Here is a 14,566-nt window from a genome sequence, read left to right on the forward strand (position 1 = left end):
AGCATAAGGATAAGTCCATTGAAGACTAACAGATTTGCTATACATTTAGAGAGTGAAGGATGTGTTTTAAATGAGTAATTCAATTTTTAGGGAGCAATTTCCTTTTGGTTCTAGGGTTTGGATCAACCAAGTGCCAAGAGAAAATTAGACAAAAAAAGAAGTTTGCCATATACCTCAGATGAAAGCTTCCATGAAGATTATCCATTTCCACCTGCCCAGCCTCTGAACTGCACTATGAGAAATGCTTGAATATGAATGGATTGCACTTGCTTTTAGAGTTAATTATAAATAACTGCATTACATACAGTTTCTGACAGACTGATCTAGCAGTTAATCTTTGTGCTCCTAACATTTATTAGTCCCATGCAATAGCACACACAGTACCTTGCTACAAAGGGCTCTTTCTAGGCAGTGTTACATTTTTTCAAGTATTCATTTCTCAATTTATCTACTTTATTCCAGCAACAAACAAGCTTCTCCTCAGAACTGGAACAGACCCCACCTACCTGTGGAAGCTGGCTGGCTGGCTCCATCAAACAACAGGTCCACCAGGTCATTAGAGGACTTGCTGCCAGAGGGGACAGCAGCCTGGAGAAGAAAGGACACCAGATCTCAACTCATGATGTTGTTAATCAATCAAATGACATTAAAAAGCTTTCTGGGGTTTTGAAGGATTTTGTTTGCTTTTGCTTTGAAGATTTGGCTTTAAAGCCAACAACCATGTGGCTAAAATGTGAAATCAAACACTGAAAAACTAAAGCTCATAGTCTTTTATAACTGAAGAATTTGGTAAGTTTTCAGTAAGCACGCAGCTTCATGGAATCTTCAACACTTCATGCCAAAATTCTCTTTGCTGTCCTGAAGAGAGCAAAACATGCTAATGACTATATTTAAAAAATTCTCCACCTTAAAGCAATCACAATGAATTACAACTATACCGTTCCATAGACTATGATAAACAAAACATTTTTGATAAAACAGCTCCCTTGAAGGCTGCATTCCAAAACCTACCCTAAATCAGAAAATGGCTTAGAGGACAGAAGAAAACAGCTTCCAAAATGCTGTGCTGTCCTGCTGTCTCACCTTTGTCGTAGGCTGTGCAGGATGAGCAGCAGAGTTCTGCTCTGGACTTGCTTTGTCTCCTGTGTAATGAGCTGCTGCTCCCAAGTCAATGGTTTTGGAAGGATTTGCTGAGCGTTTCTGTCTGATGGTGGTAATTTCTGTAGCTTGTGCAATATGAATGTGTTTTGTTGTCACAGTCTCCTCTTCATCTTTAAATTCAGCTTTGGGAGATTTGCCTCTTCTAGATTTTTCCTCATCACTGTCACTAGAAAAACAAAAGTGATAGCACAGCATTCGTGATGGACTTCTTAATTCCTTCAGAGGACATTTGGCTTAAGCTACACGAGTTTTGGTTACTGCAGTTTCTTGTACAACAGTTCATGATAAAAATGCTGCTTTTTCCTACATTTGAGAGAGGAACTGTTCCATCCTTACACAACACATCACACCACACAGCATTGCACCTGTTGTACAGAAGCAGTGGAGAAAAGCAGATTATTTTGTTAAGCATGAACTGCAAGTCCATGATAGAGGATAATAGGAAATCAGTGTTTAAACCCAGTACACTGAATCACCTTCTGACAGGAACTCCCCCACACATTATGTAACACTTCAGCAACTGAAAGTTAACTTGGCAGGTGTGCTCAGTACTTACACCAAGAGACAGAAAGCAGTGAACCGTATTCTGTACTGTCTTTTGGATTTGCACAATTCCATTTGTATTTCAGCTCATTTCCTTTTCCAGGGAATCAGGCTTTCATATTATTAGAGATGTTTGTGGGAACAGACTGCTTACAGAATTATGCAATGCAATGTTACCATTAGCAGAGCACGCACAGTTGTTCTCAAAACGTAAAAGAACAAAAATATCACCCTTTTAGGCAAAAACTTTATAGATGTTGTTGCACACTATTTGATACATTTGTTATATTTTCTACTTTTGTATTTTAAGTCTTTCACAAAGAAAGCAATTGGCCTCCACCACCAGTCACGTTGCCTGTTACCATCAGGATTTGTACATAAGTGAGAATTGCTGTAGAGAAAGCTTAAATACATTGGAATGTATTTTGAAATTGTAATTCCCTTAGCAACAGAGTTGAAAGTGGAAGGGTTTTATATTTTAATAATGCATTAGAATACTAAAACTGAAAAATTTAAGAAAGGCTGTCCCTTTGTCAGAGGGAATGTGACAATAACTGCAATATACTCTGGGGGGGAGCCTTTGTTCTCTGCTAACAATGGTGGCTTTTTGGGAACATGCTGCATGTTCCATTTCCTCTGTGCATGTTACCTGCTCACCACTGGGGATGGCTCAACTCAGTAACATCACTCAACACAAACGCTCACTCCCTTTTGCAATTCTTTTATTGTTAAAAAGATAAATTTCACAGCTGCTGACCAACCAGCAGCTTCTGGCATTGGCTTGAGTCAGCCTTTCACAGATAGGGGAGCTCAAGTGGCATCATTTAACTTGATTTTTCCAAAGCACTCCAACCCTGCAGTGTGAGCCCAGCCCTGCTACCCCACCTGTGTGCCCACAGGGGACCAGAGCCACATCTCCAGTTGTGACATCAGGATTTTAACAGGAGCCCCCAGAGCAGAGGGATCTGCAAATTCTCATGGTGTACACAGGGCATCCACCCCAAGAGCCCTGGAGGAGGGTGGAGGATGCAGCTGGAAACATCCAAGACCAGACAACACAACTAAGGCTCAGTCTGTCCATGTGTTGTATTTAATACCTGCCAGAGTCCAACAATGTTCTGTGGGCTAAGGAAACAAGTGACAAGCAAAGTCTGATTGATAGAGAACTGCTACAGATCTATCTCACTAATGCAAGAATGAAAAAAGTCAGTCTTTGGTGATATACAGCAAAAAAAATGACTAAAGGCTCTGAGGAAAGAAATTAAGCACATATGCCAGAAAGGAGAACAAATATTACAAGATTCAATTTTCCATGACAACCTATACTTCTTCCAAACTCTCTCAGGAGATCCACTTTTTATTTTTCTTTAATGGTCACATTAACAAAAAAAAAAAAAAAAAAAAAAAAAAAAAAAAAAAAAAAAAAAAAAATTACAGATTAATGTTTGCTCTAAGTGTTTACTGTGCTTAGTAAAATTGCAGTGCTTCATCTGAGAATTGCACAGAGAATTTAAAATTACAGCAATGTACCAAATAATTAAAAAACTTCTGCAAAGAAAGTATAGAATTACAACTTTGAGAAATCAAAGTATGGACACACATTCTTTTCCTTTGCCTCAAGTTTTTGTAGTGAGAGTTTTTCTTTAACAGCCTCTAAGAAAACAAAAACCATTTACTGAGACTAAGTTTATCGAAATTACACTCCAATATAAAAGTCATTCTCTAGATACTTTTGGTATCATAAAATGACTAAAAGTAGACTTTTAGTCATTCTTTAGAGTTGCCTTTAAACATGGCTGTTGCCTCCTTTCAGAGGAGCACTGGAAGCTTTGCTTCCTTTCTACTCTGTTACCTACATCAACCTTTCTGAGTGCTGGTGAAACAAGGATTAACAGAGTTTTAAGAATTCTTAGGAAAAAAAAAAATGCAGTGTTTCAGAAGCATCTCTGTGTGTCTGCAGGTAATTCAGAAACAACAATTTCAGTGTGCAGTGCAGGACTCAGGACAGCAGCTGGTTTATTCACCTAAGAACTAACAAGCACTAAGAAAGAAAACCAGAGGCTTTCCCACCCCAAGGGGTATTGCTTGAGGTTTTTACTATTTGCACAGGGATATATTAATGGAAAAAAAATCATTTCCTCTATAACACTGTTAGAATTTTTCATCTAAATTAAAAAAAAGGCAGCAGACTTGGCTTCTCCAAATCTCACTGTGTAAAGCAGTTGCACTGAAATCTACTGTACACTTATTTTGTATCATTTAGCTGTCTGGTAAAGTTCTTATTTCCTTCAAGCACTTTTTTCCATCTAAGAAAAGTCAGAAATGCACAAGTTTGGCCAATTTCTTCTGGTGTGTGAAGACCATGGCTTCCAAGCTTTATTGGCCACAGGTAAGGTGTGTAAGACACATTTATTCTTTGTGCTTCAAGGCTTTTATTGGCTTTACATTACTCAAGCAATAATGGTTTATAAAGTTATTAAGACTGAAACAATAGAACATAGCAGCACGTTTGCCAGCTGAGTGAGTATCACCATTTAATCACTTTTCCAAGTGAAATGGCAACCTAATTGTTATTATATGGCAGCAGGCTACAAATTAGTCAGTACATTTTTGGCACTTTTTTCTACAAAAAAAGTTGCTGAAGTGTGAAAATACAGAGATTTCACGAGGCATTTACAAAAGAATGTTATTTTGAGCCTAAGTTATGATAATTAAAATTTTATGCCACCTTCAGTTTTAATATTTAAATATAGTATTTTGCTAATAGAGCATGCACTAAGGCATGTATTTACAGTATTCCAAAGGATATATACAGACATTCTATAACCATCTGTTCAATCTTCTTCTGATGGCTTCTGTGGAAACAAACCTCTTCACTCAAACCCTTAGAAAAAATCCTTTCCATGTATTTGATCCCCATGCCAGGAGAAGAGAAAAAGAAATTCCAGGCTGGGATTTGCAGCAATGTTAGAGGAGCAGAAATGCTGCAGCCTGAATTCCTTCTTACAGCAGAATAACCTGCAAACACCAAACTGCCTTTGCTCATGTATGTCCCAAAAATTCCTCCTTTTATTCTGTGTCCCAAGTTTATAATTTTTATAAATTTTGAGACAAACAAAACCTGACATAGACCACAAAAAATAGGAGAAAAATCAAACAGAAGAGACAAGGGTTACAAGAGCAAAGCAAAAATGTAAAATGTAATATTAGCCAGAGAAAAAGAGCAGTGTTATTTGGGGCAAAGATGTACAGTGGAGAATTCATCAAAATACACTGCTTTTGCTGAAGATTAGACTTCAGAAAGGATTGTCTAAACCACTGAAAAATATAAGACTTTATCCAGCATATGTAAGAGACAGTTTTTATTCAGAAATAAAAGTAGTAAGACAAAAAAAAATGTTTACTGTACATTCCCTACGTGAAACATGGCTGGTGAGGTCTGCAGACATCATGGGACAAGTTGCTTTTGAAAGATAAGTACAGAAATGCACACAGAAATGCACCATTGTTACATGTGAATTGTTTACTTCTGATCCTTTCTCTTTGTAGTCCATTGATATTAGGTTCTAAGAGGGAACCCTGATGTGTGCAGAGAATGCCAGTTTTATGTTTTATTAATGCCCCACCAAGAGGACCACAAGGGCTTTCCTCCAGAAATGCTGCCATTATTATTATTTTTTGTTTCCGTGCAAAATTGCTTTAGTTTTGCATCACACAGATGTGTGCATGTGGATTTTTATGTTCATATACATGTGTGCCTATCTAAAGATATTCTTGTAAAAAATATTAATCAAATCTCAGTGCAAATTTGATTTTTCAGTTGTTTCCCAAAAGGGAATTATTTCAATATACTTGAGCACTTTCTCTACAGCAATTTCAGATTCTGTTAAGTACAAACTTGATCTCCAGATAATTAAATTCAATGCACCTGTTGAAGTGTGACAGATGTTAAGTTCTTTCTGTAGCCAAAGCAGGGTAGACTTTCTCCCTTACTGAATAAATTTAATGACCAGATGTAAAACAAAGTATTTTCCTGAAAAGCCTCAACTGAAATTAACTTTTTTTTTTTTTAAGAAATCACCTGCAGGCTGTTCTTCCTGAGATCAGCTCAGGGAAGCAGCACTGTGTCAAAGGAATTTCAATTTTCTTCCTCGGCACTCCAGCATTCAGAGTGCTTGCAGCATTAAGTGGCAGCCTTCAGTACACTGGCACATGAGCACTGAATTGCTGAGACAAGGAAAAGCTTTGGATATTTCAGCCAAATTCCCTGCTTTGCCAGCAGCTGGGGCAGTAATGGAAGGCAGCCAAGAGCAGTTAACTACTGCCAGAGCCACACTGCTCCCCAAGGCCAGGGGAGCTGCAGAAGCCCAGGAAGCAGGTACTGAACCCAAATATGCTTCTCCCTACAGACAAAAAGAATGGCAGTGGATTGTAGCTTATATCCAGCAACGTCAAACTGCTTCCTAAGAGTAATCTCACAGATAAATTCAGGGTACAATAGCTCAGTACCTGCACCTTTCTGGAGAGTCCTCTCTATCTTTCCTTCGGAACTTGCTGATGGTGTCATCGATGGTGCTGCCAATCTTGTCACTGAGCTCCCCTAACTTGTCACTGAAAGGAAAAGTTGACTTTTTATCCCATTCTTCATCCCATTTGGACTTGGGCTCAGGATCATATCTTTCACCTGGTAAGACAAAGATAAGAACTATTAAAGGTACCCAAAAAAAGCCTGTGGCCTTTCTGGAATCCCTCTCAAGCCTCCCTGCCCCACACACCTGAGCTGTACAAGCTCACAGAGCAAACAAAGCTCCCCCAGCTGAATCAACTCTATTACAGCAAGGCACAGCATGGAATGCCCATCATGAAGTGGCAAGAATGAAGGCTCCAAGACTTTTGTTTATGGCAATGCCACAAGCTCAATGCCCAGCACATCAGGAGGCTGTTTGGCTCTGCTGGAGGAGCAGCAGAGGCAGGAGCAGCCCTGGCTGCAGAAGCAGCTGAGCAGGAAGGGCACATGGCACTTCTGGAACAGCCCTTACTGCAGGATATTCCACTCCTGGCTGAGCTGAGTGATCACTGGGGGTTTTATACACTGACATTAATACACAGAAACACAGTACCAAAATACTGAAAGAATGTGCATAATAACTTTTCATTTTCCACACTCAGCAATTAAAAAAAGTTTTAAAATTTTTTAAGAGAGATGAAAAAAGAAAAGGCAGTAAACTCACCTTTTCAGGGGCCACTGGATACCCTGAACATTTTTCCTGAGCATTATTACCAAGAAATCAAAACCTTTTTTTTCTAACTTAGTATTCCAGACCTTGATATTGGTATTTTAGATTACAAACAGCTGCCAGTTTTACTTGAAATTAGCATATTTGTTGTACAATCCCATCAAGGAAGTCTAGAACACTGAAGAGTCTTGTTTGTACACACACAGCCAACTTGAGTTTAATTCAAATTAAAAAACCATTTCAACAAAGACTTTGCTATCAGAAGCACTGCACATTTCATCTTGTATTGTGATCTTGTATCAGATCTTCCTCACAAAATACAGGTGTATAAAGGAAACCAAACGAGCTCAGTTTCTACACAACATCCATAGGCAAACATTTATATTCTGGGCTATCATGCACATACAACAAGCCATTTTTTGTGCATCTTTTAAAAATGCGAAACAATAGTAATTTTTTTTTTTTTTACTTAGGCAGAAAGGAAGCACAGTGAAATAATCCCTACTTCAAGTTGCAAACAAATGCTATTGCAGCTCTCATGATGTTCAAGGTGTTTTCAATTAAGCCATTTTAATAAAAAGAAAATTATGATTCCAGCATCATAAGGTGCAAAATTTGAATTATACCTATCTGATAACTTCATATCATACAGGGTGTATTTTCTTAGTAAAGACATAGGTGCAAGTCTCCAATGACATCTGTTTAGATCCATAAAACTTTTTCATTTAAGAACCTGCTACAAATCCATGAGATACTCAGTGAGATCTTTATCATTGGAAAAGGAGACACTGCTCAGAAATGTACTGCTGTTAAATTTTGCAGGAGAATAAAATGGCCTTATTTCAGTTTATGTCAGGCTCTCAAGCATTTTAATGCAGATTCCTTTAGAGGGATTTGCCTGTGCAATACAAATTTTTAAATTAAAATAGACACCAACTAGAAGCTCAGTATTTTCAGTAAAATAAACTAACAAAAAAAAAATCAAAATTAATTAAAAATTAATAAAAGCATTTTTGTTTAAATAACTTGAATCTTCTTGATTAGAAATCTCACCTGGGAAAGGGTTTGCTTTGTGCTGCAAGAAAGACTTTTAAAAAACCTTTACTCAACAAATGAAGGAATAATTCAAAACCCTTTACCACAAAAATTAAATACAAGACAGAAACTAGTCCTTTAAATTAAAAAACCTGAATGATACCTAAAGAGCACATAGAGAAATGATCCTACCCAGCCTAAAAGGATACATCACGACTGCACAGAGAAGTCAAAAGATCAGTGAGAGAACAAAGGGACATGTACAAAAAGTACAAATACGGTGACTCATAAGTATTTCCTAAAAAGAGAATCACCACAATTCCAAGCAAGTAGCAAAGGCTAAAGGAATGTAATAAAACAAGTATTATCCTCCCTTGGAAATTTTTAAACTACTTTGCATATGAGGAAAAGGGAGAATGGAGAAGCAACCTGTCAAAAACAGGAGGGATCAAATCTAAGTGGAAGGCTCACAGATAAGAAAAAAGTCAGAAAGCATCAGGCAAACAGGTGAAGTTTAAGCCCTGCACAGCTACTACTGAGCTCTTACAGCAAACCCTTCTCTCAAAGAAATCAACAAACCAGAGCCTTGTGCCATTGGGACTTTGGTACTCATCCCTTACTAAAAGCAGCCAAGGATTTACTCAGGTCAGAAAAAAACACAGACTGGCAGCTGGATCATGGATGGCATGCTGGGATACATCAGATGGAAGCCCCAACAAAAGCTCAGACCCCTGGTACACACTATGAGAGGAACTGGGAGCAAGGAGTACTTGGTGCCTGTAAAGTCAGCTCTGACAGACCCCAGGAAACTCACACAAAATGCACAGATGCATTTCAAGCCTCCAAACGTGCTTTTGGGAAAGCAAAAGTGGATTGCAATCCTTGCCAAGGCAGCCCAGTACTCACTGTATCTGAACCCTCCGACACTGTCCGAGGACACCCCAATGTATTTGTCTTTGTTCTTCTTTGCTTTCTTCCTCTCCTCCCGCAGCCGATCGTCGTCTTGAGCAAACTCAACCATTTCTTTCACCTTCTGGCGGATGTTTATCCCCTGGTCCTTGCCATTCTCATCTGTCAGGTAATGCAGGACACAGATGATGGATGGAAGATGGGAGGGAAAAGGAAAATAGTAAGAGGCAGCAATACTGAACACCAAATTGATAAAAAAATTTGAATTGTAAACGCAACGGTTTACGATTCAAAGATTTCGGGACTACTGCATGAGGTCCACTGCATCTCTTTAAAAGGGACTAATTAACAAAATTTAGATAAATGAGTTTGCACTGAATGGTGTACTTAAACATAGAAGAGATTAACAAAGGCTGAGACAGAACTTGTATTCTCCACTTGAACAATTTTAACCCCTTAAAACATCACTCTTCTTCCTCAGTCTTTTTAGCACAGTTTTTGCAAGTTTCATTGCAAGAACTCAGTCTAATGTCAGAACTGATTTTTTGAAAAATTGCTTTCAGTTGGGAAGTACTATAAGCTAAATGTGCTCCTTTCCAGCCTTTTTCACATTCAAAACACACACTGGCCTTGCTGCCTTTGCACTGTAAATATTATTTGGTGGGAGGAAAAAACCCCAGCTTCAAACAGATGTGTGTGTTTTGGAGCTCTAACCTTTTCTTCCCATATGATTAAAGCTATTCCTTTACGGACACCACAGGGGACCAGTCTCTAGTGCATATTTTAATATAAACCCCAACACTCATGTTGTGTTGGTTCTGTTGTTATTAGCCAGTCTTTTCTGCAAGTTCTTGTCTTCACTAATTAATACTCTAGGGCCCCACGTCTTGGATTCTGCACTCTTCACACAACTGGCAACAGTCACATTTTAATTAGACTGGGGAAGCTTCTAAGCTGGTTCAGGTGACTGACAACTCCAACTACTGTTTTAATTTGCTTATAAGATTTTTCTATTGCTCACCTACAAAGTGGTAATTTTCCAGGGATCGCAAATCATAAATGTGTTCTCTGGCACTTGTAACAACACGCTCTGATCCATTCCTTATGAGGTAAGCTAGGAGCAGCAAAGACTATAAAAATACAAAGCACCTTATGATTGCATGAACAAAAACTCTACCTTTCTTTTTTTGCAAAAACCCCAAACCTACCCCCCTCCCCAAATAAGTAAATACTAACCTTCCCTTTTTAAATACATGCTTATTATATGAGTCCCATGGAAACATTTTTTTCCTCACATCAATCTTTTGCTCTTTAGACGATCAAAATTGTATTTTTAAAACTTCAGCTTGTTACTACTAAATCACAGGTAGTTACCTTTATCAGCCACTGCTTGTTTTAAGATAAAGCAGTAGCAATTAAGAAGAAAAAGTTAACCTGAGAAATGAGGCATTTTCTTTTGCATCTTTTGTTCACAATTTTCCAATGGCTTTCACTGAAAGGTAACTCCTACAGGAATTTAAGAAGCCTTCTGCAGCATTCAATGGATATACAAAACTGCATTTCAGGACGACTTAAAACAAGTGACAAAACCAATGAAGTTTAAATAATAATTTAATTTCAGTTCTCTATGTTGAGGATTTATATCTAGAAAGAAATAAGGTTCTTTCTCTGAAGTAGTGCCCTTATCAGCTAAAACTATAATTTTATTTCACCCAATCTAAACCTGATAAGCAATTTCAAGAAGTCTTTATAACATTAAGTAGTTATGTGTGATAGCATTAAATATTAATTTCTATTGTACTTCAGGGAAAACAATTACTATGACTACAAAACATCAAGCACCTGTGAAAAACACAAACCGTGTTTTAGAATTAATTGCGTCTTGCTAAAATCCTGGCATCAAGAAAAACACAATATAACCTAGTCTAATACATCAATTCTAAAAAAGGAGGTTATATTTGCATAATTCAGTGAACACTGAACACCACTTTAAGTGCAGCACAACACAATCTCAAGCAAAAAGTTTCTGCATGAAAGACAAGAAAAATGCAAATGACTCTGATCTTTTCCAAAACACAATTAGGACAAAAAAACTGTCATGTAAGATCTGCAAGAAAATTTGGCCCACTCAAAGGTAAACTACAACTTTTAAAGCATTACAAATCGACAGAAAATTAAGATTAGTTTGCATTTTATTTCAGGTATTCTTGAATTCTGTCAAAAAATGTTTTCCTGATAGCACAGTAACTTAACATCTCCTTCTCATGGAGCTCATAGCAAGTCCTTTGGGAAAATTGAAATTGTGAGCACTAGTCTAACACCTGAATAGCAGCAAAATGGAATTGCTCTGTTGTGTTCATTAAGTAACATCTTAATGTGCTTCTAAACCCAGAAATTCTGTGGGGTTTTTTATACACAGCATTTGAAAAACACCTTTGACTTCACCAACAGAATTATAAAACATTTAGGGAAGAAATTCTATGTTGCTAGAGGAGAAAGTGCTGTAGGATTATCTGAACAAGAACTCCACCAGGACACTGCATGAGCACCAAGCCCTGATCCTTACACACCTTATAAACTCTCCTCCAGTTCTTTTTGTTGTCTTTCAGCATCCGAGTCCACAGCATGTTCATGAGCTCTGGAAACTGCTCGTACATAAACGTAGCCCTAAGGAAGGGAACAAAAGCAGCACAGAAATGTCGTTTGCCTGGGTTGGCCACAAGAGCCTGTTCACACTCGGGGCTGGCAGTAGATGGCAGGAGTGATCTAAGCCCAGCCACATCGGGTGACATTAAAGGGAAAAAGCTGTCCCTGTTTTAACTCCTACATCAGTCATTTATATCCCAGGACTACAAAAGAAAAGAGTAATTCTAAATATCTGTGGTAGTAAAAGAACCTTCACTAATTTGTAATGAAAATAATGCTGAATATGAATACCCTAATAACCACTGCAACTGATCAAACACAGAACTTCCAAACTTATTTTAACAGAAAGAAAATGCTCAAGAAAGAATTCAACATGTTTTGCTGTTTTTGTAGAAGCTACAAGAAAGTACTTTGAAAATAAATACTCCAAAAAAATCAGCTATATGGAAAGAATTCTGAAGATACATAAATGAAAAATTAAGAATTTAAAAAATACAGGGGCTTCATTTTTTGTTTGACAGTTTTTACTACATTCTATGATTATGCATTAAAAAACCTAAGACTTTATTTACAGCAACTTTTGGGCATTATCAGTCTGAATACCACAGAGTTGATTTAGCATCAAATTTCACATTCTTATATAAAATGTACCTTTCTTTTCTTCATCACTGAGTCAAATTATCACTTACTTGGCAATCTCTCCCATGAGTTGCCCTGAAGGTCCCCACGGATCATCATTGGTTGCTTCTCGAACCTTAGACTCTATTTCTGAATAATTCATAACCACATTGGTGCTGCAAAGGAAAAAAAATTCACACACATGAAGATTAGCATCAAAACTGAGAAACACATGAAAACTTAATAATGACACTAGTGCAGATCTCACTTAATGAGATACCTCTACAGAGTGGGAAAGAAAACAGCTTTAGTGCACAAGTTACCCTGAGGACACTATACACCACATTTAAGTTATCTTTAAGAAGGTTTTACTATTCTATTAGTCTTCAAGAATACAGATGAGAAACTGGGGATTACATTGCAGCTGGATTCAGTCCAGTAAAAATGGCTTTGGGTCAAATTAAAATGCAAACCAAACCACCAGAGTCAAAGCTGATGGCTTCTGCAGTTAGGTATGGTTTGCTTACAGGTTTGTAATGGCACAGAGTTATTTGCAAGAGGATTTATAACTCAATCAGAGGCACTTTTTTTGGAATGATGTTACAAGAGAAAAATCAAGAACATCAGTACCAAACAGGTGTTAGTCAAAAAGTAACAAATAAAAAAATCACATGGAAGACTAAAGTAAGGGAGATGAGATTCACTAGAAAGTCTGCTTCCTAGCTTGAATTTAATTAATTGAGGGAAAACAGCCAAAGAAGCTGCAGAGCACTCAGTTACAATTACAGCAATGCAAATACTGCAAGGAGCTCGGGCTGTCTGTTCGAGAGGTCACAGAAAAACCTTACTGTGATGTTAATATTAAAATAGTAAATATGTGATTTCCTCTTAATTAATCCTTAAAACAGGTAACATCTGAGCCCAGCAACCTCCTTTGTGTCCCTAAAAGCATCCAGATGTGTTTGATAACAATAATTTCCCTCATCTTCTAAGGTGAGTGAGCAGCCCAATAATCTCACCCATAGTGAGAACATTTGGAAACCTCTCTGCTTCTGGAGCACCAGGAGTCACCCCAGCAATGAGATCAGCAGTGACAGGAGAGCTGCTGGTCTCTGCTCTCCCTTCATACCTGGACTGTACTCAAACAACACATTTACACCTAGCATGTCACAAGTTTGAAAGTTTACTTAAAAGTACATCATAACTGATTCAGAAGCTAAGAAAAACCCCTGTGAGTTTCAACACAAACCAATCCACAGTGACAAATTAAGTAAACTATAGGAAACATCTAATGATTTATAATGCAATGTGGAGAAAGCATTTGTTGCTTAAGAACCCCTTCTCAACCTCAATGACCTAAAAGGAGAAAAAAAAAAAATCAAGATGCTCAATAGTCATCCCAACAGTTATCCCCCTGTCCATGTAGGAGTTTGCACAATGCAGCATTAAAGCAAATCCTGCTCAATTTTATTTGGCATAAGGACAGCAAAGATCTTGGAACTGGGAGATATAAACCGCAGAAACAAGAATGAAATCCCCTCATGTCTGAAAGGGGACACAGAAGGTAATTGTTAAAACAGAATAAAATTTCTGGACCTAATCTTGGATTCTCAGCATGAGAATTCCTGCTGTCAGATCCTGATGTATGATTTTATTCAACTTTGTGTCTAAAGAGAGCATAAGCTACATGACTGAATAAATAATCAGCAAGCTCCCAGAACCTATCTATATTACAACAAGCATGTAAGAACACAGCAGCAGTTTGGAACAACAGCAATTAAGGTTCTACAAATTCATTTATGCTGAATACACCTCAAACTTCTGTTTCTGATATTTTATTTTTTGTACATACAAAAGTAAACCAAGCCCATCTTTATTTCCCACATGTATGGAAAAAACACAACCCCAAAGCTCCAGGATTTGCAGCTTCCAGCACACTGGGTCCCTTGTCCAAAGCAAGGAAAGGCAGGGAAATGAATGGAAAGGTCTTGCTTGTTTTTATAACCCCTCCTTCAGCATTTGTTGAGAGACTTGATGGAGACTTGGGAGGGGGAAGCATAAAATGAAGTATTTCCTTAATTTCTTAGAGCAAAAAATTAAAGAATAGAAAATGCTTGAAGAGATGCAAACTTAGTGTACAAAAAACAAATGGCAGCATTGGCTATGCAAGAGCTCAGGGCACGTGGCTAAAGCAGCAGCAGGGCTGGAAGGGGGAAACGGAAGGAAAACAAGGGAAATTAAGTAATGCCAAGAGAAAAAAGATGCAGTTAAGCCTCTCTAAGTACAGAAACATACTCGACTTCTAAACCTCTCTGCAGAAAAGTTATTGTTCTCAGCAACTAGGAGAAAGCTCTTTTATAAATGCCAAGCTGAGATCTAATGGAATGAACCATTCCAAACCAAAGCATCTTAGAGCC

The 14,566-nt window shown here is 37.8% G+C and overlaps 1 protein-coding gene across 1 annotated transcript in view; it reads right to left on the minus strand.

Annotated features, from left to right (window-relative positions):
• The window catches only part of CLINT1 (clathrin interactor 1), a 46,222-nt gene that overhangs the window by 9,029 nt on the left and 22,627 nt on the right, over window positions 1–14,566 (minus strand). The window contains exons 2-8 of the mRNA XM_058815060.1: window positions 12,221–12,325; window positions 11,456–11,552; window positions 9,907–10,015; window positions 8,883–9,047; window positions 6,214–6,388; window positions 1,084–1,327; window positions 507–588 (exon numbers count right to left, since the gene is read on the minus strand). Coding sequence (XP_058671043.1) covers window positions 507–588; window positions 1,084–1,327; window positions 6,214–6,388; window positions 8,883–9,047; window positions 9,907–10,015; window positions 11,456–11,552; window positions 12,221–12,325 — 977 coding nt within the window. The remainder of the gene's footprint in view (window positions 1–506; window positions 589–1,083; window positions 1,328–6,213; window positions 6,389–8,882; window positions 9,048–9,906; window positions 10,016–11,455; window positions 11,553–12,220; window positions 12,326–14,566) is intronic.

The sequence above is a fragment of the Ammospiza caudacuta genome, chromosome 16 (genome assembly GCF_027887145.1).
Source record: "Ammospiza caudacuta isolate bAmmCau1 chromosome 16, bAmmCau1.pri, whole genome shotgun sequence".
Taxonomy (NCBI): domain Eukaryota; kingdom Metazoa; phylum Chordata; class Aves; order Passeriformes; family Passerellidae; genus Ammospiza; species Ammospiza caudacuta.